Source organism: Salmo trutta, chromosome 30 (assembly GCF_901001165.1).
Source record: "Salmo trutta chromosome 30, fSalTru1.1, whole genome shotgun sequence".
Classification (NCBI taxonomy): domain Eukaryota; kingdom Metazoa; phylum Chordata; class Actinopteri; order Salmoniformes; family Salmonidae; genus Salmo; species Salmo trutta.
In genome coordinates, this window is record NC_042986.1 from 29,173,461 (window position 1) to 29,201,207 (window position 27,747).

The 27,747-nt window shown below is 45.2% G+C and overlaps 1 protein-coding gene across 9 annotated transcripts in view; it reads right to left on the reverse strand.

The window, feature by feature from the left end:
• LOC115168452 (membrane-associated guanylate kinase, WW and PDZ domain-containing protein 1) overlaps positions 1-27,747 on the reverse strand; it is a 197,493-nt gene that overhangs the window by 45,037 nt on the left and 124,709 nt on the right. For 3 of the 9 annotated variants that reach the window (XM_029723754.1, XM_029723756.1, XM_029723752.1), the window contains exons 3-12: positions 16,191-16,310; positions 12,951-13,160; positions 11,676-11,943; positions 8,315-8,397; positions 6,600-6,638; positions 3,629-3,686; positions 3,114-3,223; positions 2,217-2,339; positions 1,517-1,702; positions 515-1,141 (exon numbers count right to left, since the gene is read on the reverse strand). In XM_029723754.1, coding sequence (XP_029579614.1) covers positions 515-1,141; positions 1,517-1,702; positions 2,217-2,339; positions 3,114-3,223; positions 3,629-3,686; positions 6,600-6,638; positions 8,315-8,397; positions 11,676-11,943; positions 12,951-13,160; positions 16,191-16,310 — 1,824 coding nt within the window. The remainder of the gene's footprint in view (positions 1-514; positions 1,142-1,516; positions 1,703-2,216; positions 2,340-3,113; positions 3,224-3,628; positions 3,687-6,599; positions 6,639-8,314; positions 8,398-11,675; positions 11,944-12,950; positions 13,161-16,190; positions 16,311-27,747) is intronic. The other 6 variants (XM_029723753.1, XM_029723755.1, XM_029723760.1 and 3 more) reach the window with 6 other exon arrangements.

The following is a 27,747-nucleotide window of genomic DNA, read 5'->3' on the forward strand; positions in this document are numbered from 1 at the left end:
GTGCTCCTAATCTCAGCTCGTTACCTGTATAAAAGACACCTGGGAGCCAAAAACCTTTCTGATTGAGAGGGGGTCAAATACTTATTTCCCTCATTAAAATGCAAATCAATATATTACATTTTTGACATGCGTTTTTCTGGATTTTTTGTTGTTGTTATTCTGTCTCTCACTGTTCACATAAACCTACCATTAAAATTATAGACTGATCATTTCTTTGTCAGTGGGCAAACGTACAAAATCAGCAGGGGATCAAATACTTTTTCCCCCACTGTAACATCCACAACCCCCTTTATTCAACCTTTGACCCACTCACTCCCTAACACACTCAACATCTCAGCTATTCATGCTGTTTGCCAGTGGAAGTGTCTTTATCTGTGGACCATTCCCTCCTTCCCCTTCACATATCCTCCTCCCTGGGTTGAGCATGTACCCCACTGCACCAGCATGATGACCAGACACCCCTCTGTCCTTCCTCCTCTCCCTCCCTCCTGACCCTAATCAGTGGACTACGTACCTCTCTGCACCAGCATGGTGACCTCGCTGCCTCTGGGACACTTGCTGAGCAGGTCCACCACCTGGTTATGAGTCATGTTCTGGACGTTCCTCTTGTTCACCTCCATCAGAATGTCTGACTCCTTCAGGCCCCTGCAGCGGGGGTAGTCCACAATCTGCTTCACTCTCTGACCCCCACCCGTCAAGCTGTCAGCGATTGTGAACCCAAAGCCCTTATCTCCCTTCTCCATGTGCACCGTGATCAGCTCGGGTTGCCCGGCGATGGACGACGCCAGGGTGACCACATCGCTGGAGGAGTAGCCGTGTGAGCCGTTGGACGTCACCTCCGCCGAGGGGCTGAGAGCCCGTGGCTCCCTCGTCCCGTTAACGGGGCCTCCGGTCTGGCTGCCGTGGCTGGACGGGGAGTCGTAGCTCTGCTGGCCGTTGACGATGATGGGCTCCTTGTCCAGGATGGCCACGGAGGTCACCAGGCTGGTGTTGGGGTCGTCGGGGTCAAAGGGCAGGGGGTAGCCGCGGCACAGGGCCAGGTCCACCATGGAGCCGATGGGGATGGACTGGAAGATCTTCACCACCTGGGCGTGGGTGTAGCCCAGCACGATGATGTCATTCACACTCACTATGACATCACCTAGAGGAGAGAGACATGGAGACGGACAGGACAGTTAGTAATACAGTCACTATCACATCACATTAGTACACAGTTAGTAATACAGTCACTATCACATCACATTAGTACACAGTTAGTAATACAGTCACTATCACATCACATTAGTACACAGTTAGTAATACAGTCACTATCACATCACATTAGTAACACAGTTAGTAGAACAGTAAGTAACACAGTGAATGTACTATGTGGGGTGCAAGTATGTTACCATATGTCTCCAATATGTTTAGTACTTAGTTTACACAATCACTTCAACCCCCTTAGGAATGGGGGAAATGCTTTCTGTATGAATGGTGTGAAACAGTCCCCTCTGTGGGCTAAGACGGTGTACTGCACCTGTCTCCATCTTCCCATCCACAGCAGCAGGACCGTCCAGGACTAGACTCTTGATCTGGAGGAACTCATCCGGCTCGTCGCCCCCGACGACGGTAAAGCCGAACCCACGGCGGCTCTTCTTCAGTTTGGTGTTGATAAAGGTTCCGTTCAGCTCCGCTGGGTTCCGCGTGAAGAACGGCTTCCCTCCTACAGAACACAGGGAAAATAACGTCTGTCTGTCTGTCTGTCTGTCTGTCTGTCTGTCTGTCTGTCTGTCTGTCTGTCTGTCTGTCTGTCTGTCTGTCTGTCTGTCTGTCTGTCTGTCTGTCTGTCTGTCTGTCTGTCTGTCATTTCACTTGTCTACCTATGTATGTCTGTCTGTCTGTCATTTCACTTATCTACCTATTTATGTCTGCCTGCCTGCCTGCCTGCCTGTCTGTCATAGCTGGTCATAGCTAGTTAACATACACAGAACATTCACTATGGTACATGTGGGCTGATATACAGGTTAATTGTTTCCTCAAGAGTTTGAGCCCTTGAAACCTTTGATCCCAAGGGTCCTCTGTCTGTGTCTATGTCTGGTCATGCTTGTGTCACTGAAACTGTACATTGTGGGTGCATTTGATTGCGAGTTAGATGTCTGGTGCACAAGACCCTGGTATTGAAAGTGTGTGTGTGTGTGTGTGTGTGTGTGTTGTCTAGAAAGGGTAACCCCACTCACGTTTGGTCCCTCCCGGGGGAGGGGGAAGTGGGGGCGGGACCTGAGGGTCACGGTATGTCTCCAGGTGGTTACTGGCATAGACGGCCAGGGGAGCACCAGCTGAGGAGTGTTCCTCTATCCACTCTGTACAGCGAGAGACACAGAGGGACTGTGTAATCACAGTCGCAAACACACGGATGCATGCAAGCACACACACAAATACACACACATACACGCACACACATACACTGACACGCACAAACGTACACAATCAATAAAATACAAACATAGGTACACAGACACAAGCATCACATTCATTCATTTGCTGACTCAAACTTGCTCTACACCAGAGGTGTCAGACATACTGGCTGGTCCGGGAGGGACAAACGCTATGCACTTTAAAATGACTAAAACCTAACACAGTAAATTACGCAATAAGAGATACATTTATTGAAAAGATGTTTTAACATTGCATCTGATTATTACATGCCATTTCATCATTACATTGTGTCTCAGTGGTCCTAACACGTAGCAAGCATGATATCAGCAGCAGTTTGCACATGGACGGAGGCTTCCACAGCTCTAAGCCTCCGAAGACAAATAAGTGAATGCTACAGTGGCTCATGTGTTGAAAGGAATATAAAAATGATGCTTTAATGATCTTTAATCAAACGAATAAGAACCCAAAACGCCAACAGGACAAAGGTTGGGGTCAATTCCATTTCAAATCCAGGAGAATTAATCAAAATTTGAATTCTGAGGAACTAACTTTTCATTCTTAAACTTCAAATAGAATGAACCCCAACCGTGCAGGACAAGACATGAGACGAGACGTGACGAGACGTGACGAGACGTGACGAGACAGAGACAGACATGAAGAAAGAAAGAAATGGTGCCGTGCCAGGGCAGGAAACGAACCTCGAATGTACCGCTCACCTTCAGGAGGCTGCGGCTGCTGCTGCTCCAGCTGCATCCTGCGTTTAGCCTCCACTATGGGGTTCTCATACTGGGTCTTCCTGTTGATGTGACTGATGATGAGAGAGAGAGAGAGAGAGAGAGAGAGAGAGAGGAGAGGGAAAGGATGAGTGATTGTCACCATGATAAATGACAGTACACAGTGTTTGACATCCTCTGGCTCACAGCCTCGTAAATCCCACCAGCTCCGTGACAACCACATAGGTCTACACAAACTACACACTGGCTACACAAAATGGAGTCCGGTTTCAGATAAATCTACTTAGCTTCAAACCAATTATAGTACACTGAATGTAGAAAAGGTCTGACAGAGAGACTGAGAGAAAATGCTAGTTCAGCTGAAATGTCGCAGTTTACAGTAAACTACATGAAAATGCCGATGTATTCCGTTGTATTATTATTGTGGGGTTAATGAGAGGCATGTGAAAAGAGATGAACCGTGAGGTGTTCCAACTTACTCTACGTAGTAAACCCCATACACTGGGTCATCTATCTTCTCCCATCCAGCAGGCAGCTCTGAAACAGAGCATGTTAACAGCATGTTAACAGCAATGTTAGATCACTGTAAGGACACATCCATTAAGGTCGTGTTCTTCAGGAAGTACTCCAGAGGATGACGCTGTGCTGTATTCACGGTCTCTCAGGTGTGTAAACCAACTCTGAAGTGAATCTATGTTTACCTGTCATGACTCAGTACAGTCAGTGGGCCACGGTGCAGATATCTAATATGGAGTCAAACTACTCCCTCTACCTCACTGAGCGAGGCACACACAGGCTAAACACACACACACACACACACACACACACACACACACACACACACACACACACACACACACACACACAGGCTACGCACACACAGGCTACACACACACACACACACACACACAGGCTACACACACGCACACACACACACACACACACACACACACACACACACACACGCACACACACACGCACACACACACACACACACACACACACAGGCTACACACAGACACACAGGCTACGCACACACAGGCTACACACACACACACACACACACACACGCACACACACACACACACACACACAGGCTACACACAGACACACAGGCTACGCACACACAGGCTACACACACACACACACACACAGGCTACACACACACAGGCTACACACAGACACACAGGCTACACACACACAGGCTACACACAGACAGGCTACATACACAGTAAGCTGTCAGGGGAGATTCTGAACTAAATGAGACTACAGAGCTTGACCGCTCCCTCCTACTAGATTTACTATTCATCCACTCAGACCCAGCCTGCTCATATCTGTCTCTGTCTTCAGAACAGAACCAGCTTATTTTCTACATTATCAACAGCTACAAACAGTTGATAGATGGACACAATTACACGCCTCACACAAGTGAACTTAGCCAGCAGGCCAGTACTGTATATAGTCCAGAACCATATATTAAGAGAGTTGGGCCAGGTTTTAAAACAGACGCAATGTTAGTGCCTCTATTCTCCAAATGTTGGTGATGTAAGAATACAAGAGAGCCTCCCGGTGAAATGAACTGCTGTAAACAAGCAAAACAGAGCAGCGATTTAACAGACATTTTTATTGATTAGCATGCGGGATAATGTGCATCCAATTCAGTACTGTGCTGTGGTGTCAACAAATTGCATATCTGCTTTCAATGGACCTCTTTATAGAAATAAACATCACAATATTCTCAGAACGTTCAGACAAAAATCACATTGGCCCAACAGTCTACACCACCATCTACACGACATCCACATGACAGTCTACATGACATCCACATGACAGTCTACATGACATCCACATGACAGTCTACATGACATCGACATGACAGTCTACATGACGTATACATGACAGTCTACATGACGTATACATGACAGTCTACACGACCGTCTACATGACAGTCTACATGACAGTCTACATGCCAGTCTACATGACAGTCCACATGACAGTCTACATGACAGTCCACATGACATCCACATGACAGTCTACATGACAGTCTACATGACAGTCTACATGACAGTCCACATGACAGTCCACATGACAGTCCACATGACAGTCCACATGACAGTCTACATGACCGTCTACATGACAGTCTACATGACAGTCTACATGACAGTCCACATGACAGTCCACATGACAGTCTACATGACAGTCTACACGACCGTATACACGACAGTCTACACGACCGTCTACATGACAGTCTACATGACCATCTACATGACAGTCTACATGACAGTCTACATGACAGTCCACATGACAGTCTACATGACAGTCTACATGACATCCACATGACAGTCTACATGACAGTCTACATGACAGTCTACACGACAGTCTACACGGCCGTCCACATGACAGTCTACATGACGGTCTACATGACGGTCTACATGACAGTCTACATGACAGTCCACATGACAGTCTACATGACCGTCTACATGACCGTCTACATGACAGTCTACATGACTTATACATGACGTTTACATGACAGTCTACATGACCGTATACGTGACTCGGGGGAGTCATAAGACATGCACGACAATGTAGAGAGCCAACATCTTCATGTATCTGTATGATTCTACTCTACATAACTGGTCATCTACATGCAGTTTCTGGCTGTGTTCACTGCAGATGTTACCATGTTTCAGTATATATCTTTCAAATACGGCTTCCTCCAGCATGGGCACACAAGCGCATACACGTGCACAAACTCGGCTGCATCGGCGCTCAAAGGGAAATGTCTGACAGAGAGCCTATTAAGCTGACACTCCCAATAAAGCGTTAGCATCTCATTCTCCTCCTCACCGTATTTGATTTCATACAAAGACATTAGTGCAGTGTGTTAGCGTGGGCTGCTGCTAACACCGACAAACACTTTGGAGCAGGCTGGATTTCACAATCGATAATCACAGACTGCCTGCTTCTGATGTGCCAGACATAAAAGGAGCTCATAGGCCCGAGACTCAGAGCCCTGAAAGAGTCAGAGATTGCATTCCCTTTCAGGAGCACCTCTGTTTCTGCCAAATAGTCTAGTCTGTGGAGCAGCCTTAACTACGGAGACCAACCTGAGATGTCAAATCAAACACCTTCCTAATGTGTCTCCTGCATAAAAAGGAAATCACTCACTCAGCAGTTAGAAGCAAGCAGTACACCACGTTAAGTAAATATATGAGCCAAATTATACAATTATCGTGACACATCCAAATAGATGAGTGACATGGTAAGAAAGAATTTAGTAGTTGTAGATCAAAATTTTGTATAAAACGCTTTTCAAATCAAATGTTATTGATTAACAGTATAGAAAGAAAAGATTGAGAGTCACCATAACCCTCACCAATACACAGCCGATAGAAATGCAATGACAGAAACAAAGTGAGAGAGAGAGAGTGAGAGAATAAAGGTGCATACCTAGCTCATTGTCCGGTTCCTCAGTATGTACCCCTTCTTCTCCAAGGTGAAGAGAGCAGGATGAAACAGAAAGGGTGGTTGATTGGTTGAAGGAATGACAAAGAAAGGAAAATAAGGAGAGACAGTAAAGTAATATTCAAGAAAAAGACAAGGAGGAAGAGAAATAGAAATCTTTAAGTAACCAAATCAGTATTTACTGAAACATAGATGCACCGTAATCCATAAAATCAAAGATGTATGGAACTAAGAGACGACACATGACAGTTATCTAAATGGCCACATAGTGGTGCCATTTCTCATATTGGTCGAAGAATTTATTATTTTTATTTATTTCACCTTTATTTAACCAGGTAGGCTAGTTGAGAACAAGTTCTCATTTGCAACTGCGACCTGGCCAAGATACAGCATAGCAATTCGACACATACAACAACACAGAGTTACACATGGAATAAACAAAACATACAGTCAATAATACAGTAGAACAAGAGAAAACAAAAAGTCTATATACAGTGAGTGCAAATGAGGTAAGTTAAGGCAATAAATAGGCCATGGTGGCAAAGTAATTACAATATAGCCATTAAACACTGGAATGGTTGATGTGCAGAAGATGAATGTGCAAGTAGAGATACTGGGGTGCAAAGGAGCAAGATAAATAAATAAATACAGTAAAGTTCTTCTGAACTTTCACACACAGACATCTATATCGTAACTTGTATGTTCCTGAACAAAATGAATGTAACATTGTTGCATAGATATTTATTTGAAAATGTACAATGTACACAGTGGTGTAACAAATAAATCATAATAATAACAAAATCTTCAAAGGAACTATTACACAATTCCTTAGATGGAAAGCCAATCTCAAAAAGAACCTCTTTCCATTTTGACTAAGGTATCAAAACATCGTCATGGTAATGATAGGACCAGTATATAGAAACAGACTTCATAATATTTATATATGAGCTCAGTGGCACCACCTTCTGATACCATCAGCATGGTGCAAGATTAGGAAGTAAACAATAGATCACAGAAATGAGTGAAACACACGCTCTCACACACACACACACACACACACACACACACGCTCTCTCTCTCTCTCACACACACACGCTCTCTCTCTCTCTCTCACACACACACACACACACACACACACACACACACACACACACACACACACACACACACACACACACACACACACACACACACGCTCTCTCTCACACACACACGCTCTCGCTCTCTCTCACACACACACACGCTCTCTCTCTCACACACACACACTCTCGCTCTCTCTCACACACGCTCTCTCTCTCTCACACACACACACATACGCTCTCTCTCACACACACACACACACACACACACACGCTCTCTCACACACACACACACACGCTCTCTCACACACACACGCTCTCTCACACACACACGCTCTCTCTCACACACACACACACGCTCTCTCACACACACACACACGCTCTCTCACACACACACACACACGCTCACACACACACACGCACACACACACACACACGCACACACACACACACACACACACGCTCTCTCACACACACACACACACACGCTCTCTCACACACACACACACGCTCACACACACGCACACACACACACACACACACACACACACACACACACACACACACACACACACACACACACACACACACACACACACACACACACAGGGCCTGGCTTACCATCATCCTCACACTCTTCCAGAGGTTTTAGAGGTTTCTCCAGACAGCGAGGGTCGATCCACGATGTGGTCTTTGTGTTGTGGCTGAGGAAACAACAAACACACAGAGCTGTTAAAGACTGGCTCTGAAGTCAAGGTGATGAGCACTAAAAGCTAACAAAAGACCAGTGATCTCATCAGCACAAGGATGTAAGGGGTTAAAGTCAATAGGCTTGTCAACAAGCAAGTAAAACCAAACAGAGATTAACGCAACACCAAACAGACTTCTCCCCTACTGAGAAACACAGACAGGAGGGTTGGAAGGAGTCGTTGTCGACCTATTGTCTAGAGTAGGTAGCTGTATCCTCAACGTCACCACTACAAGCTTTCCTGTCAATCCTTGTGACTCTGCTAGTCCAATAATTAAAGCAGACCAACATGCAGGTGTTGAATGCACAAAGCCATTTCCTCATCCTCTCCCAGCCAGGCAGGCAGACAGGCAGGCAGACCCAGCTCTGTGTGTTGGTCTGAGGGCAGAGGGCTGTGCTTCATTGAGGTGGTCAGGTGATCTGATCTGCCTGTGATCTCTAAGGAGATCAGACTATAAAGGATTAACAGCCTGGAGAGCACTGACAGGCCTTTCTGGGGGAGGGGAGGGAGGAGGGAGGGATAGTAGTGGGATACAGAACAGAGAGGCTTGATAGTATAGAGAGTATATTGGGTATGTAGTGTATGAAGTAGACCTCTCAATTCTCAGTGTAAGCTAACGGTACTTACATAGGGTATAGGGTGAATATGTACACTATGGGTGAATCTATCTTGCACTGACCCTACACACACTCACTAGATTTTATTTACACACACCATTTATACACTCACTAGGCTTTATACACACACACCATATAGACACTCACTAGACTTTATATACACACACTATATACACACCATATATACACAATCACTAGACTTTATATACACACACTATATACACACACCATATACACACTCACTAGACTTTATATACACACACTATATACACACTCACTAGACTTTATATACATACACTATATACACACACCATATACACACTCACTAGACTTTATATACACACACTATACACACACTCACTAGACTTTATATACACACACTATATATACAGGCACTAGACTTTATATACACACACTATATACACACACACCTGATGCCTAGTCACTTTACCCTGCCTTCATTTACACATCTACCTCAAATACCTCGTAACCTCTGCACATTGATCTGGTAACAGTACTCCCTGTATATAGCTCCACACTGATCTGGTAACAGTACTCCCTGTATATAGCTCCACACTGATCTGGTAACAGTACTCCCTGTATATAGCTCCACATTGATCTGGTAACAGTACTCCCTGTATATAGCTCCACACTGATCTGGTAACGGTGCTCCCTGTATATAGCTCCACACTGATCTGGTTACAGTACTCCCTGTATATAGCTCCACATTGATCTGGTAATGGTGCTCCCTGTATATAGCTCCACATTGATCTGGTAACAGTACTCCCTGTATATAGCTCCACACTGATCTGGTAACGGTGCTCCCTGTATATAGCTCCACACTGATCTGGTAACAGTACTCCCTGTATATAGCTCCACATTGATCTGGTAATGGTGCTCCCTGTATATAGCTCCACATTGATCTGGTAACAGTACTCCCTGTATATAGCTCCACACTGATCTGGTAACAGTACTCCCTGTATATAGCTCCACATTGATCTGGTAATGGTGCTCCCTGTATATAGCTCCACATTGATCTGGTAACAGTACTCCCTGTATATAGCTCCACATTGATCTGGTAATCCCTGTATATAGCTCCACATTGATCTGGTAACAGTACTCCCTGTATATAGCTCCACATTGATCTGGTAATCCCTGTATATAGTTCCACATTGATCTGGTAACAGTACTCCCTGTATATAGCTCCACACTGATCTGGTAACAGTACTCCCTGTATATAGCTCCATTTTGTGTATTTTATTCCTATTGTGTAACTTACTATTTCATGTCTTATCATTATTTTTTAAATTGCTGACAGGTGTATAAAAATTGAGCACATGACCATGCAATCTCCATAGACAAACATTGGCAGTAGAATGGCTTTACTGAAGAGCTCAACGTGGCGCCGTCATAGGATGCCACCTTTCCAACAAGTCAGTTCATCAAATGTCTGCCCTGCTAGAGCTTCCCCGGTCAACTGTAAGTGCAGCTATTGTGAAGTGGAAACATCTAGGAGCAACAACGGCTCAGCCACGAAGTGGTAGGCCACACAAGCTCACAGAACGGGACCGCTGAGTGCTGAAGCGCGTACAAATCGGCTGTCCTCGGTTGTAACACTCACTACCGAGTTCCAAACTGCCTCTGGAAGCAATGTCAGCACAATAACTGTTGTCGGGAGCTTCATAAAATGGGTTTCCATGGTTGAACAGCCACACACAAGCCTAAGATCACCATGCACAATGTCAAGCGTTGACTAGAGTGGTGTAAAGCTCACCACCATTGGACTCCGGAGCAGTGGAAACATGTACTCTGGAGAGATGAATCATGCTTTACCATCTGGCAGTCCAACGGACGAATCTGGGTTTGGCGGATGCTAGAAGGGCGCTACCTGCTCGAATACATAGTGCCAATCGCAAGTTTGTTGGAGGAGAAATAATGGTCTGGGGCTGTTTTTCATGGTTCGGGCTAAGCCCCTTAGTTCCAGTGAAGGGAAATCTTAACGCTACAGCATACAATGACATTCTAGACGATTCTGTGCTTCCAACTTTGTGACAACAGTTTGGGGAAGGCCCTTTCCTGATTCAGCATGACAATGCCCCCATGCACAAAGCGAGGTCCATATTGAAATGGTTTGTCGAGATCAGTTTGGAAGAACTTGACTGGCCTTCACCAAGCCTTGACCTTAACCCCATCAAACACCTTTTGGATGAATTGGAACGCTGACTGTGAGCCAGTCCTAATCGCCCAACATCAGTGCCCGACCTCACTAACGCTCTTGTGGCTGAATGGAAGCAAGTCCCCACAGAAATTTACATTTAGATTTTACATTTTAGTCATTTAGCAGATGCTCTTATCCAGAGCGACTTACAGTAGTAATGTTCCAACTTCTAGTGGAAAGCCTTCCCAGAAGAGTGGAGGCTGTTATAGCAGCAAAGGAGGGACCAACTCCATATTAATGACCATGATTTTGGAATGAGATGTTTGACGAGCAGGTGTCCACATACTTTTAGTCATGTAGTGTATATTATACGTACTCTATGAAGTAGACTTCTCCGTTCTCGGTGTAAGCTAAGGTATAGGCCATAGGGTATAGGATTTAGGGTATATTATACGTACTCTATGAAGTAGACTTCTCCGTTCTCGGTGTAGGCCATCTCCCAGTTGCCTGGCAGGGGTCCTAGGGGGTCTTCTGGGGAGGCCTGGGGCTGGGCGTGTGTCTGCTGCCCGCTGTCCGAGGTGGAGGCAGCCACGTTGTTCAGACCATAGGACGGAGCGTTCTCACGCGCGGGGTACGGCCGTAGAACAGCGCCGCAGCTCTCGTCCTGGTCGCTAGGGTTACCTGTGCACAACAAGGGAGAGGGGAAGAGACTACGAACTAAGGATCCTGGGAAAGTAAGGAGCACGACAACACAGAACAAAACAGAGAGAGGAGGTTTATGTTTCCTGCAGCAACAGGAATGTGGGAATCTAAGGGTGGAATGATAAGACAATTTATGCTAAGAGTACTGTGTGCAATATAGGACTACTAAAACCAACAACAACAAAAATATATACTATGTTTCACGACTGCTAAACATTTTTCCTTTCTTAACTTTCTCTCCCTCCCTCTGTAAACCCCCTGCCTGCTAGTCCAAAAGGAATGGGGCCCAATGGCTATAATGAACATGCAGTCAGCCTCTATTTCTCTTAAACCCCCCTCTATCTTGCCCTCCCTGACTTCGTCCTCCCTCTCTCACTTCCGTGAGCCTTTCAGGGATGATCAAACGCTAATTCACCACTCTGACAGACTGGCAGGACACACAGAGTGAGCATAGAAGGAGAAAAAAAAATCCATCTAGGAACTGACTGACTGTCTCACAAACTCTCCAGTCCGGGCTAACACATTAACACAAGTGATATTTCAAACTCAGTCAGACATTATGCCTAAAAACTATTCACAAAGTGTTATTATCATGTACTTAAAAAGAGAGAGCGTGAGAGAGAGAGAGAGAGAGAGAAAGAGTGAGAGAGAGTGAGAGAGCGAGAGAGTTAGAGAGAAAGAGAGCGAGAGAGAGTGAAAGAGAGAAAGAGAGCGAGAGAGAGTGAAAGAGAGCGAGAGAGAGAGAAAGATGGCGCGAGAGAGAGAGAAAACAAGAGAGAAAGATGGAGGGAGCGAGAGGGAGGGAGAACAAGAGAAAGAGAGAGACACCCAGCAACACAGGGCAGAAGAGGGGAGAGCACAAACGCAGATACACACTCTCCCTCACACATGCTCTTTCAAACATGTGCGTAGACATGAGCACACACACAACTCACCCACACCCCAAATACACACATCTCCCATTGAACAGCCGCCTGGTTTGGTAGTGGTAGTCTATGTGTAATTGTCTGATGGCATGTAAAATGACATACCTGTAAAACTGTTGTTCATTTCTGTGGCCTGGTCGTCATCCTCGTAGTCAGCAGGTACTCCTTGGGCGTTTTGCATGTCATTGTAGGACTTGGTGCGCTTGGGAGTGGACTGCTGGGAGCCTGGTGGGCCGTCGAGGAGCACAGCATCACTGAGAATCACTGTCCCAACCACGGGCTGCCTCGGCGGCTTAGGCGTCCCATAATAGTTACCTAGGCAACAACAGGGACATTAGCATGCCTGAGAAAGAGATGGAGGGAGAAGGAGATAGAGAGGGAGAAAGGGAGGACAGGGAGGGAGAAGGAGAGAGGAACGGGCAGGGAGAGAGGGAGGGGGCGATAGGAAGTGGTAGGGGGATGGGTAGGGAGGGAGGGAGGGAGGGAGGGAGGGAGGGAGGGAGGGAGGGAGGGAGGGAGAGAGAAAGGGAGAAGGAGAGCGGGAGAGAGAAGGAAGAGGGAGGGAGGACGGCGTGAGACAGAGAGAAGGGGATGAGAGAAGGAAGGGGAGGGAGAGAGAGAGGGAGTGGATGGAGGGAGAGAGAGAGAGAGAGAGTGAAAGGGAGGGAGAGAGGGAGGGGAGGGAGAGAGGGAGGGGAGGGGGAAGGAGAAAGGAAGGGAGAGAGAGCGCACCCGGCCTCTCCCTACTAGAATCTGAAGCCAAATGTCTACTATTTGCTGATGATCTGGTGCTTTTGTCCCCAACCAAGGAGGGCCAACAGCAGCACCTAGATCTTCTGCACAGATTCTGACAGACCTGGGCCCTGACAGTACAGTAAGACCAAATATAATGGTGTTACAAAAAAAGTCCAGTTGCCAGGACCACAAATACTAATTCCATCTAGACGCCGTCGCCCTAGAGCACACAAACAAATTAACATCAGCACCACAGGTAACTTCCACAAAGCTGTGAACCATCTGAGAGACAAGGCAAGTAAGGCCTATGCCATCAAAAGGAACATAAAATAAAACATTCTTGAATCAGTTGTAGAACCCATTGCCCTTTATGGTTGTGAGGTCTGGGGTCCGCGCACCAACCAAGAATTCACAAAATGTGACAAACACCAAATTGAAACTCTGCATGCAGAATTCTGCAAAAATATCCCCTGTCTACAATGTAAAACAGCAAATAATGCATGCAGAGCAGAATTAGGCCGATACCTGCTAATGATCAAAGTCCAGAAAAGAGCAGTTAAATTCTACAACCACCTAAAAGGAAGCGATTCCCAAACCTTCCATAACAAAGCCATCACCTACAGAGATATTAACCAGGAGAAGAGTCTCCTAAGCAAGCTGATACTGGGGCTCTGTTCACAAACACAAATAGACCCCACCGAACCACAGGACAGGAACACAATTAGACCCAACCAAATCATGAGAAAACGAAAAGATAATTACACATTGGAAAAAAACGGAGCAAACTAGAATGCTAAACAGAGAGTCCTTAGTGGCATAATACCTGACCACTGTGACTGACCCAAAATTAAGGAACGCTTTCACTATGTACAGACTCAGTGAGGTTAGCCTTGCTATTGAGAAAGGCTGCCGTAGGCAGACCTGGCTCTCAAGAGAAGACAGGCTATGTGCACAATGCCCACAAAATGAGGTGGAAACTGAGCTGCACTTCCTAACCTCCTGCCAAATGTATGACCATATTAGAGACATATTTCCCTCAGATTACACAGATGCACAAAGAATTTGAAAACAAATCCAATTTTGATAAACTCCCATATCTACTGGGTGAAATACCACAGTGTGCCATCACAGCAGCAAGATGTGTGACCTGTTACCACAAGAAAAGGGCAACCAGTGAAGAACAAACACCATTATAAATACAACCTATAACTATTTGCTCATCGTTACAACACTGTATATAGATAATGACATTTGACATTTACTGTTGTTTATTTCACTTTTGTTTATTATCTATTTCACTTGCTTTGGCAATGTAAACATATGTTTCCCATGCCAATAAAGCCCCTTAAATTGAATTGAAATTGAGAGAGGGAGGGAGAGAGTGAGGGAGAGAGTGAGGGAGAGTAGGAGGGAGAGTAGGAGGGAGAGTAGGGAGGGAGGGAGGGAGGGAGAATGAGAGAAGGAGGGGGAGGGAGCGAGAGATAGAACACAGGGAGATAGAACACAGGGAGATAGAGGACAGAGAGGTAGAGGACAGAGAGGTAGAGGACAGAGAGGTAGAGAACAGAGAGGTAGAGAACAGAGAGGTAGAGAACAGAGAGATAGAGAACAGCGAGATAGAGAACAGCGAGATAGCGGGAATGGGATCTATAAAATCTCAATGCAGTGGAAAGAGAGACAATGGCAGAGCACAATGAGTCCTGAAATGGTGGAAATAAGCAGCTGCAGGAAAAGCAGGCTTTTTCCCCCTAGCCAGTGTTGTTATGGACTGAGAGGGAGCAGAGAGCATACAAACAATACAATGGGCCGGCTCAGAGAAACTTTACCTTGTTAAAGTATACATTCAAATGACTGGCTTATCACTGGTCAGTACCAGATCTGTTGCTTAAGTTTATTTCCTGTAAATCCCACTGATAAGCAAATACCATCCACAATCCAATGCAAGAGATAGCGACACATGCTCAAAACCACATTCTAAATGTATGTCATTATCTACAGCTGACGTACTGTAAATCCTGATCTTTAAAAATCATCCTGAAAATAGATTTTAAAAGTCTCGCCACAATTCTTGGAAAGAAAAAATGTTGGTCATGAGAATTGGACTCATATGTCAATGCAACTGCATGGCATTGAGACCTACAGTATGTAGGTCTGCATCACATTTGTATTTGGAAGGCATCCGGCTCCTGTGGACAGGTATTTGACACTGTCTGCGGGGGAGGGAGAAATGAGCCAAACACACAATAGTACAGGTGGCAAGGAGATTAACACTACACACACACACACACACACACACACACACACACACACACACACACAGGTGGATTGTAGTTTCTGTAAGGACAGAAGACTTATCACTGTGGTACACTGTACTAATCTAGGTAAGGATAGCCTTGTGATCTGTTTGTATGTGTATGTTTTGTATTGTATATTTCTTTTATATAAATGATAATAATAAATATTATCAGGTCAAAATCCTAAATACAATCTTACAAAAAAGAGAAAGATTATCTTCTCCACTCCTACAGTCTACCATAGCATCATCATCATCCTCCTCACCAGCATCACTAAAACCAACATCCCCAGCATCATCATCATCACCATCCTCACCTTCATACGTTCCTATTTCCAGTAGTGTTCCACTCTGCTCAAGGCTCAGGAAGTCTTCCACGGACAGGAAGTTGTAATCAACCCCGGGGACCTCCCCGTCTCGAGGGGGGCGTGTCGTACCTGGAGAGAGAGGAAACCAAGGTTATTATCAGCATTACTACCAGCCACTCTGACCGAAGACCAGGGAGAAGTTTTGTAGGTGCTTCTCAGCGGCAGTTACATTTGCCAAAACCTACTCAACCTACTAATTAACAAATACAAACGTTAGGGCCTCTCTGTGGGCGAAAAAAAAGATTGAGGAGGAGGAAGTAGCCTGTAATCTACAGTATAATCAGTATTCACACACAGCTAGCTATGAGCTAGCTAGTATTCACACACAGCTAGCTATGTAGCTAGCTAGCATACACACAGCTAGCCATGGAGCTAGTTACTATACACACACAGCTAGCTATGTAGCTAGCTAGTATACACATATAGCTAGCTAGTATTTGTAAGCAAAAAGGCATATAACACCGGATCCGGAAGTTCAAACGTCGTCGCTAGATAGAGTCAAAAAGGGTGCCTCGGCCCCTCTTGCTTGGTTAGCTACTCTGGTTCCCCAGGACCCTAGTGGATTTACACTACACAAGGGGGACTTCCTCTCTGGGTGGAACACAATGACGATGTGGACAAAAACATACTCTGCCCTTGCACATGCATGCACATGGATCGACAATGTGAAGCTTGTAGCCACCATAAGGCCTGAGGGAGGACAAGACGGAGGAACAGGTCCACACAAACTGGAGGTGTGGGAGCTGAAAGTGACAGGGTGCAATATCGGTCACTGCTCTCTTTGAGGCTGCAGTGAACAGAGAAGGTGGACTTGGACATGATGTGAGGAGAAAGGACATTAAGAAAGTCTCACACACCCCTACCTCACTCTACTAGAGGTGGCAAACCACAGGCTTTAAAACATCAGGCATTAAAACATCAGGCTTTAAAACATCAGGCTTTAAAACATCAGGCTTTAAATGCAACGCCAGAGATGAATGAGTCATCCCCCCTTTTTTTTCCCTAATCTGTTTATTATTTTCCAATAAGAAAAGCCAGAGATACAGACATTAACATTGACTCAGAGGAACTGACAATATCGCTTGGCTATTTATTTTCCTTTCTGGCACTGTGATCATACACTATGGCTCAAAAGACCCCCTGTGGTCTTCGTGGTCTAACTAAACCACATATTTGTCTCCAAAGTCCATCTGTAGTATAAAGGCCTACCTGCATCACCATGAAGAACATTTGGACTTTCTAACGATGACTGTAATGGGAAATGATTTGGGTCATTCCTCTCCTGTATTTACTGTAACTAAGTACTGACGTTCTACCTTTGACCTGTTTAACTGACACTATCAAACATCTGTCAGTGTTGAATGTTACCGTTAAAGTTAGAAGCCAGACTGAGCAGAGGGCACACTGATAATGGATCTTTGATGCTGTGTGATTCTGTTGTGTCTTCCTCTCAGCCTCTCAGCCTGGTGTTTACAGAACATGTGGTACTGTCGGATTACAATATAAAGGGCCTGTCTCCAAGAGGCCCGCTAGCCCGCTTGATCGAGTAGATAATGCAAAGCTCCTGCAACATCTGTCTGACATTGAACTGTGTCCAAGGTTTCTAGCCTGGCTCCACAGCTAAACCAGGGGAAGAAGACAGAGGGTGATGGTTACTATCCTGGTATCACAGCTAAACCAGGGGAAGAAGACAGAGGGTGATGGTTACTAGCCTGGTTCCACAGCTAAACCAGGGGAAGAAGAGAGAGGGTGATGGTTACTAGCCTGGTATCACAGCTAAACCAGGGGAAGAAGACAGAGGGTGATGGTTACTAGCCTGGTATCACAGCTAAACCAGGGGAAGAAGAGAGAGGGTGATGGTTACTAGCCTGGTATCACAGCTAAACCAGGGGAAGAAGACAGAGGGTGATGGTTACTAGCCTGGTATCACAGCTAAACCAGGGGAAGAAGGCAGAGGGTGATGGTTACTAGCCTGGTATCACAGCTAAACCAGGGGAAGAAGACAGAGGGTGATGGTTACTAGCCTGGTATCACAGCTAAACCAGGGGAAGAAGGCAGAGGGTGATGGTTACTAGCCTGGTTCCACAGCTAAACCAGGGGAAGAAGGCAGAGGGTGATGGTTACTAGCCTGGTTCCACAGCTAAACCAGGGGAAGAAGACAGAGGGTGATGGTTACTAGCCTGGTTCCACAGCTAAACCAGGGGAAGAAGACAGAGGGTGATGGTTACTAGCCTGGTATCACAGCTAAACCAGGGGAAGAAGACAGAGGGTGATGGTTACTAGCCTGGTATCACAGCTAAACCAGGGGAAGAAGACAGAGGGTGATGGTTACTAGCCTGGTATCACAGCTAAACCAGGGGAAGAAGACAGAGGGTGATGGTTACTAGCCTGGTATCACAGCTAAACCAGGGGAAGAAGGCAGAGGGTGATGGTTACTAGCCTGGTTCCACAGCTAAACCAGGGGAAGAAGACAGAGGGTGATGGTTACTAGCCTGGTATCACAGCTAAACCAGGGGAAGAAGACAGAGGGTGATGGTTACTAGCCTGGTTCCACAGCTAAACCAGGGGAAGAAGACAGAGGGTGATGGTTACTAGCCTGGTATCACAGCTAAACCAGGGGAAGAAGACAGAGGGTGATGGTTACTAGCCTGGTATCACAGCTAAACCAGGGGAAGAAGGCAGAGGGTGATGGTTACTAGCCTGGTATCACAGCTAAACCAGGGGAAGAAGACAGAGGGTGATGGTTACTAGCCTGGTATCACAGCTAAACCAGGGGAAGAAGACAGAGGGTGATGGTTACTAGCCTGGTATCACAGCTAAACCAGGGGAAGAAGGCAGAGGGTGATGGCAAATGGCACATTGAGCCCTTGGTCAGAGGTCACCTCTAGTGTGCCACAAGGTGGTGTGGTTTCACCATATCTGTTTCTCCTTCACATGTCCACCCGAAAAGTTGTCTTCATTGACACTCTGGACGATGTAGGGCTGTCCCGAGCCATACCTTTAACCAGCAACCAAGAGGACACTTCCATGGGCTTGGAGGCAAAGCAGCTGGAAGAGTGTGCTACATCTAACAACATGCTCCTGAATGGGAAAATGTCTGTGGAAATGTGGATATGCTTTTCTAGAGATCATCCACAACCTGCACCACTAATCCTATGAGGACAGGAAGTACCAGTGGTAAAAACAACTAAGTATCTTGGTTTTCATCTAGACTCTAACCTCAGTGGTGACACACATGTGGAGCAGTCAGTAAGGAAGGCCTAAAAACACCTGCAGAATGACTGTTCTTGCCAGAAATGGCCTACCCACTGAAAATCTGGTCACAGTATACACTACACTGCTCAGGTCTTGTCTGGAATACGGTAGAGTCCTGTTAGTTGGATGCAATAAAAAGCAACTAGGCAGGGTGCAGAGGAGGGCCTAGAGGATCATCTCCAGAGGTGGAGCAGTCCAACCACAGCTCCAGTTACTGTAGAGCAGGGGAGAGCCGGCTGCAGTGCACCTGGTGAAGGACATGCACACTCTTGACCATTCACTGAATGACCTGCTCTCTCCAAAAAGAGGTAACTGCACCACCAGGCTCCTGAGAAACAGGAACTGTCCTGTGTAACTGTCCTGTGTAACTGTCCTGTGTAACTATCCTGTGTAACTGTCCTGTATAACTGTCCTGTGTAACTATCCGGTGTAACTATCCTGTGTAACTGTCCTGTGTAACTGTCCTGTGTAACTGTCCTGTGTAACTGTCCTGTGTAACTGCCCTGTATAACTGCCCTGTGTAACTGTCCTGTGTAACTGTCCTGTATAACTGTCCTGTGTAACTATCCTGTGTAACTGTCCTGTGTAACTATCCTGTGTAACTGTCCTGTATAACTGTCCTGTGTAACTGTCCTGTGTAACTGTCCTGTATAGCTGCCCTGTGTAACTGTCCTGTGTAACTGTCCTGTATAGCTGCCCTGTATACCTGCCCTGTGTAACTGTCCTGTGTAACTGTCATGTATACCTGCCCTGTATACCTGCCCTGTGTAACTGTCCTGTGTAACTGTCCTGTGTAACTGCCCTGTGTAACTGTCCTGTGTAACTTTCCTGTGTAACTGTCCTGTGTAACTGTCCTGTGTAACTGTCCTGTGTAACTGTCCTGTATACCTGCCCTGTGTAACTGTCCTGTGTAACTGTCCTGTATAGCTGCCCTGTATACCTGCCCTGTGTAACTGTCCTGTGTAACTGTCCTGTGTAACTTTCCTGTGTAACTGTCCTGTGTAACTGTCCTGTGTAACTGTCCTGTATACCTGCCCTGTGTAACTGTCCTGTATACCTGCCCTGTATACCTGCCCTGTGTAACTGCCCTGTGTAACTGTCCTGTGTAACTGTCCTGTGTTACTGCCCTGTATACCTGCCCTGTATACCTGCCCTGTGTAACTGCCCTGTGTAACTGTCCTGTGTAACTGTCCTGTGTTACTGTCCTGTGTAACTGTCCTGTATACCTGCCCTGTGTAACTGTCCTGTGTAACTGTCCTGTGTAACGGTCCTGTATTACTGCCCTGTGTAACTGTCCTGTGTAACTGTCCTGTGTAACGGTCCTGTATTACTGCCCTGTATAACTGTCCTGTGTAACTGTCCTGTGTAAGTGTCCTGTGTAACTGTCCTGTGTAACTGTCCTGTGTAACTGTCCTGTATACCTGCCCGTACGAACCGCCTGTGAAACACCACTGCTATCAGACTGTTTAATAACTCTAGCTCTTAAATGGTTTTCCCAAAAATGATATTTTTTACAATCACATTTTAACATTTCAATTTCCATCATGACAAATGTCCTGTAATGATTCAAGTGTTCTGTATTCTATTCATGTCACGTAGTATGTGTTATGGATTTTAAATTAGTGTTTTGCAATTATTAATAATGTAAATTCTGCATTTCTTCAGTTTTATCTGTAAGCAAGAATAATTAAACTCAAACTAGACATTTTCTTTCTTCTTAATATCAACCATCTGGCCATATTTCCGGTTAACAGGTTGGCTAATGTAAAAATGTGAACAGCTATGATATGCTAGCTAACCAGAGCCAGTCTCTTGGTTAATGATTAGTGAACTGGAGTTCTCTCTATCTGAGAGTTGTTTGTACAAAAACGCCCACGGATCATTACAACGGCAGGCAGCTCACACACACACACTGGTCACCATAGCAGCACCCACCTGTAGCACACGCTCCAGCAGGTATATCTCACTGGTCACTCCTAAAGCCAATTCCTCCTTTGGCCGTCTCTCCTTCCAGTTCTCTGCTGCCAATGACTGGAACGAACTACAAAAATCTCTGAAACTGGAATCACTTATCTCCCTCACTAGCTTTAAGCACCAGCTGTCAGAGCAGCTCACAGATTACTGCACCTGTACATAGCCCATCTATAATTTAGCCCAAACAACTACCTCTTCCCCTACTGTATTTATTTATTTTATTTTGCTCCTTTGCACACCATTATTTCTATTTCTACTTTGCACTTTCTTCCACTGCAAATCTACCATTCCAGTGTTTTACTTGTTATATTGTATGTACTTCGCCACCATGGCCTTTTTTTGCCTTTACCTCCCTTATCTCACTTCATTTGCTCACATTGTATATAGTCTTATTTTTCTACTGTATTATTGACTGTATGTTTGTTTTACTCCATGTGTAACTCTGTGTTGTTGTATGTGTCAAACTGCTTTGCTTTATCTTGGCCAGGTCACAATTGTAAATGAGAACTTGTTCTCAACTTGCCTACCTGGTTAAATAAAGGTGAAATTAAAAATAAATGAAATAAATAAACACACACACACAGCCTCAGTATAATTACAGTGGAAGGGAGTTGTCAGAAAACAACAGAGACAGGGGTCATTGTGTTCCTCTCTTTATAGAGGCAGAGCCATCACACACCTGGCAGATGGAAGTCAAAATCAAATCAAATTTGAAGTCCTAACTCATCTGTGAGTACGACAGTCACGACACACTCTCACACACACACACAGTCAGGGAGGCAGGCACGCACACACAGTCAGGGAGGCAGGCACGCACACACAGTCAGGGAGGCAGGCACACACACACACAGTCAGGGAGACAGGCACACACACACAGTCAGGGAGGCAGGCACGCACACACAGTCAGGGAGACAGGCACACACACACAGTCAGGGAGACAGGCACGCACACACAGTCAGGGAGGCAGGCACGCACACACAGTCAGGGAGGCAGGCACGCACACACAGTCAGGGAGGCAGGCACGCACACACAGTCAGGGAGGCAGGCACGCACACACAGTCAGGGAGGCAGGCACGCACACACAGTTTCTCTGAAACATCCGAGCACTGTGTTTACTTCCTGTAAGATTCAGGGGCTCTTCTCTTCTCTCTCTTTTAGGGCGGCAGGCTGCCTAGTGGTTAGAACGTTGGTTGCTGGATCGAATCCCCAAGCTGACAAGGTAAAAATCTGTCGTTCTGCCCCTGAACAAGGCAGTTAAACTCACTGTTCAATGGTAGGCCGTCATTGTAATTAAGAATTTGTTCTTAAACTGACTTGCCTAGTTAAATAAAGGTAAAAAATCTCAGTGGCCTTCTAGATGACAGAGAAAATACTGGTTTCATACTCCCAACCAAATAGCCATACAATACCCTATGATGAATCACCTACTTGGAAAATGTACTGGGATTATACTGCTCCTCTGCTCTGTATGCATCACAGACAGTATGGAGGGAAAATAAAGTTTGTTGGGAGTTTGAGTCATCGTTGTTGACGTATATATATGATATATATATATATATATGTCTGTGTCACAATGTGTTCAAATCTCTACTGTAGAGGAAGTGGAGGAGTTGTTTTGTCCCTGGTAGTATCTGATGGGGTGACAAATGCAGGTGTGCTGATTGAGCTTTTCCTTTATGTGATTCTGTAACAATAATCAATTGGTCCAAACCAATGTTTTTCACTTAATCCCCTCCCAGTCGAAGTTCTGCTACAGGAAGGATGCTCTAAATATAGAGTTAAGGGCACAAACCTCTCTCTTTTCAAAGCAGTCAAATATCTGTGTTCATTCTTTTTTTAGAAAGGCTAAAAATGCTTCGTCATCACTGTCAGCTTAAAAACCATAAAACCTTTTTCAAAATGGGAGTTACAAGTTTCTTTTTAAATTCAAACCCTGATGTCAGTGGAGCTCTCATTTGCAGAGTGAACCACTGGAGGTAGATGGTATAATGGTTACTTCAGACAGACAGACAGACAGACAGACAGACAGACAGACAGACAGACAGACAGACAGACAGACAGACAGACAGACAGACAAGCAGGCAGCAGGCAGACAAGCAGGTAGGCAGGCATGCAGACAGACAAGCAGGCAGACAAGCAGGCAGCAGGCAGACAGCAGGCAGGCAAGCAGGCAGGCAGGCAGACAAGCAGGCAAGCAGCAGGCAGGTAGGCAGGAGGCAGACAGGCAGGCAGCAGACAGGCAGCAGACAGCAGGAAGACAAAAGGCTCAGTGAGGAAAGGCTTGGCCGCATTACTATCTAAGTCCCTCCTTTCTATTCTCTGAAACGACAAGAACAATGACTGGGACTAACTCAGGCTTGGCCCCAGCACTAATGAACTTCCCAAGCCACTCAGCATCAATGGAATGATTATTTGTCAAGTCGTGAAAAGTTCCAGTTTCTTGTATGGAAAGAAAACGGAGTATACAGTATACATAACCATTTCAGCAGAGACTTTGGGAACTGTATTAATCAGGAATATCTATACTACTGGTCATGTTGTTCTAAATACAGTACGATAAACTAACTAAATACAGTAAGATAAACTAATCTAAATACAGTAAGATAAACTAAGTGGGATCCAGTGAATGGTCTATCACTACTGTTTTCAGCCTAACCTCCTCTTACAGTAACTAATAGGGGTAAATTATCCCTTTAACTCAGGGTTGTCAAACTCGGTCCTGGGGACCCCAAGGGGGGAACGTTTTGGGTTTTGTCCTAGCACTACACAGTTGATTTTAAAAAATCTACAAATCGTCAAGCTTTGATTATTTGAATCAGCTTTGTAGTGTTAGGACAAAAAACGAGTTTAACTGTTTGAACAACAGTAACTACTGAGGGTAATTATTAATGGCCCCTGAGGTGTGAGAGAGAAATATACCCAGCCACAAACACATGCACCAGAACAGAGAACAGACACATGCACCAGAACAGAGAACAGACACATGCAGTAGAACAGAGAACAGACACATGCAGTAGAACAGAGAACAGACACATACAGTAGACCAGAGAACAGACACATACAGTAGAACAGAGAACAGACACATGCAGTAGAACAGAGAACAGACACATACAGTAGAACAGAGAACAGACACATACAGTAGAACAGAGAACAGACACATGCAGAAGAACAGAGAACAGACACATACAGAGAACAGACACATACAGTAGAACAGAGAACAGACACATACAGAGAACAGACACATGCAGTAGAACAGAGAACAGACACATACAGTAAAACAGAGAACAGACACATGCAGTAGAACAGAGAACAGACACATACAGTAGAACAGAGAACAGACACATACAGTAGAACAGAGAACAGACACATACAGTAGAACAGAGAACAGACACATACAGTAGAACAGAGAACAGACACATGCAGTAGAACAGAGAACAGACACATACAGTAGAACAGAGAACAGACACATGCAGTAGAACAGAGAACAGACACATACAGTAGAACAGAGAACAGACACATGCAGTAGAACAGAGAACAGACACATACAGTAGAACAGAGAACAGACACATGCAGTAGAACAGACACATACAGTAGACCAGAGAACAGACACATGCAGTAGAACAGAGAACAGACACATGCAGTAGAACAGAGAACAGACACATGCAGTAGAACAGAGAACAGACACATACAGTAGAACAGAGAACAGACACATGCAGTAGAACAGAGAACAGACACATGCAGTAGAACAGAGAACAGACACATGCAGTAGAACAGAGAACAGACACATGCAGTAGAACAGAGAACAGACACATGCAGTAGAACAGAGAACAGACACATGCAGTAGAACAGAGAATAGACACATGCAGTAGAACAGAGAACAGACACATACAGTAGAACTAGACAGCTACAGCCTCGCTGCAACAGCCAGTCTCAGTCCTGTTGCTAAGGACAACAAGAGGGGTATTACATGTTGCACTTCCAGTGTGCAAGAAAAGATGACAGATGAAATAGTTATCTGCATATAAATGGTAGTGTGTGTGTGTGTGTGTGTGTGTGTGTGTGTGTGTGTACTACTGTATGTAATGTAGAGTATAGGCTGAGGAACTGAGTGTTTAATGACCAACCTATGACACATACTGTACAGTACAGTGTAGTAGCACATCATAAAGCCTGGCAGTGTAACACACACATTCTAGTGTCTGGCCGATTTTGACTTTGTGTTGACATGATGAGTACCTGTTAGTATCCATGTTCTGTTTACAGCAGCGTCAACACAGGAGACATAACCTCTCTCCCCAGAGATATGATGCCAACAACCTCACGCCACCGTTAGCCAGTTATACATCTTGCCTGTCAGAGCCTGGATTAATTACGTTAAGTGATTACTAGCATGTGAAATGCAGAAGCTAAGAGATAAAACGCCACGCAGCTCAGTGAATTATGCTCTGTGTAGAAAACTGTAGAAGGGACTACTATAAAAAATCTGTCATGATGACCTAAAAATAGGACCGTGCCCTTGCTTAAATTATTAGTATGATTAGGCTATATTTCAAATGAAAGGAATGGATTGTCTCATTTTCTCTACCATGACTGAGGATATTTCAGAAGCATAGGGATAACCATGATTGCAAAGTTAAACAAACCATATAACTCCATACACAAGGACAACATTTAACAATTTCCACTGAAACTTTAACAAAAAAGATTTTACTTTGCAATCATTGGTTTTTATTTGACTTATATTTTCAAAGTGAAAAATCTGAGTCTCACTCTGAGCATCACTCTGTTACCATGGAATTGCTCATAGCCAGCTCCAGCTTCACTAGACAACAGATACGGCAGGTAGCCTAGCCGTTAAGAGCGACGTGCCCTTGAGCGAGGCACTTAACTCTAATTGCTCCTGTAAGTCGCTCTGGATAAGAGTGTCTGCTAAATGTAATACATTAACACATAGAGAGGATATGTGGAATATTTCTATCCTGTATACTCTCTTCTCTCTCCTCCTCTCCCACTCTCAAGTGAATTTCAGCCCATCCCTCTCTCTAGCCATCTCGCTCCTCCTCTGTCTGGACATCAGAACAGCTTCCACTAACCTCAATTTGGATGAGGACTTCTACTTCAATGAGTCAGAGGTGAAGGACATACTGATGATCCTGGACCAGGCCCAAATCCTGACACTCGATGAAGGAGGAGGCGGCGCTATAGAGGCCGGCGTGTGAGATACCTGAAAAGACTACGCCGGAGAGTGGATAAACCGCCTCTGCCCTTGGCGAGTGTGCAATTACTGGATAATAAATTGGATGAGCTCCGTTCGAGACTATCCTACAAATGTGATCAGAAGAAATCTAATATCCTATGTTTCACCGAGTCGTGGCTGAACAAGGACATGGAAAATATAAATCTAGCTGGTTTTTCTATACACCGGCAGGACAGAATTACAGCATCGGGAAGATCAGGGGAGGGTGTGTGTGTTTCTTTGTTAACAACCGATCTGTAATATTAAGGAAGTCTCAAGGTTCTGCTCGCATTAGTTAGAATACCTCATGATAAACTGGAGACCATACGTAGCGGTCTATTTACCACCACAAGACCGCACTCGCTGTATAACAAGCTGTATAGGACCATGAGCAAACAACAAAATGCTCACCCAGAGGCGGCACTCCTAGTGGCCGGTGATTCAACGCAGGAAAACTGAAATCCGTTTTACCACATTTTTACCAGCATGTCACCTGTGCAACTAGAGGCGAAAAACTTTTGATCATCTTTACTCCACACAGAGACACATACAAAGCTCTCCCTCACCCTCCTTTTGGCAAATCTGACCATAACTATATCCTCCTGATTCCTGCTTACAAGCAAAAACTCAAACAGGAAGTACCAATGACACGCTTAATATGGAAGTGGTCTGAAGAAGCGGATGCTAAGCTACAGGACTGTTTCGCTAGCACAGACTGGATGGAATATGTTCCGGGATTCGTCCGATAACCTTAAGATTTCGGAATTAATGCCTAAACTTAACCTTTAACACAAAATGTTAAGTTTGCAACAACTTCGAAATTGTATGTTTCAGAAACATGGATGAGCTAGTTGCAACTACCTGGTAACCCTGCACATTGACTCGGTACCGGTACTCCTCATTATTATTCTACCTGGTAACCCTGCACATTGACTCGGTACCGGTACTCCTCATTATTATTCTACCTGGTAACCCTGCACATTGACTCGGTACCGGTACTCCTCATTATTATTCTACCTGGTAACCCTGCACATTGACTCG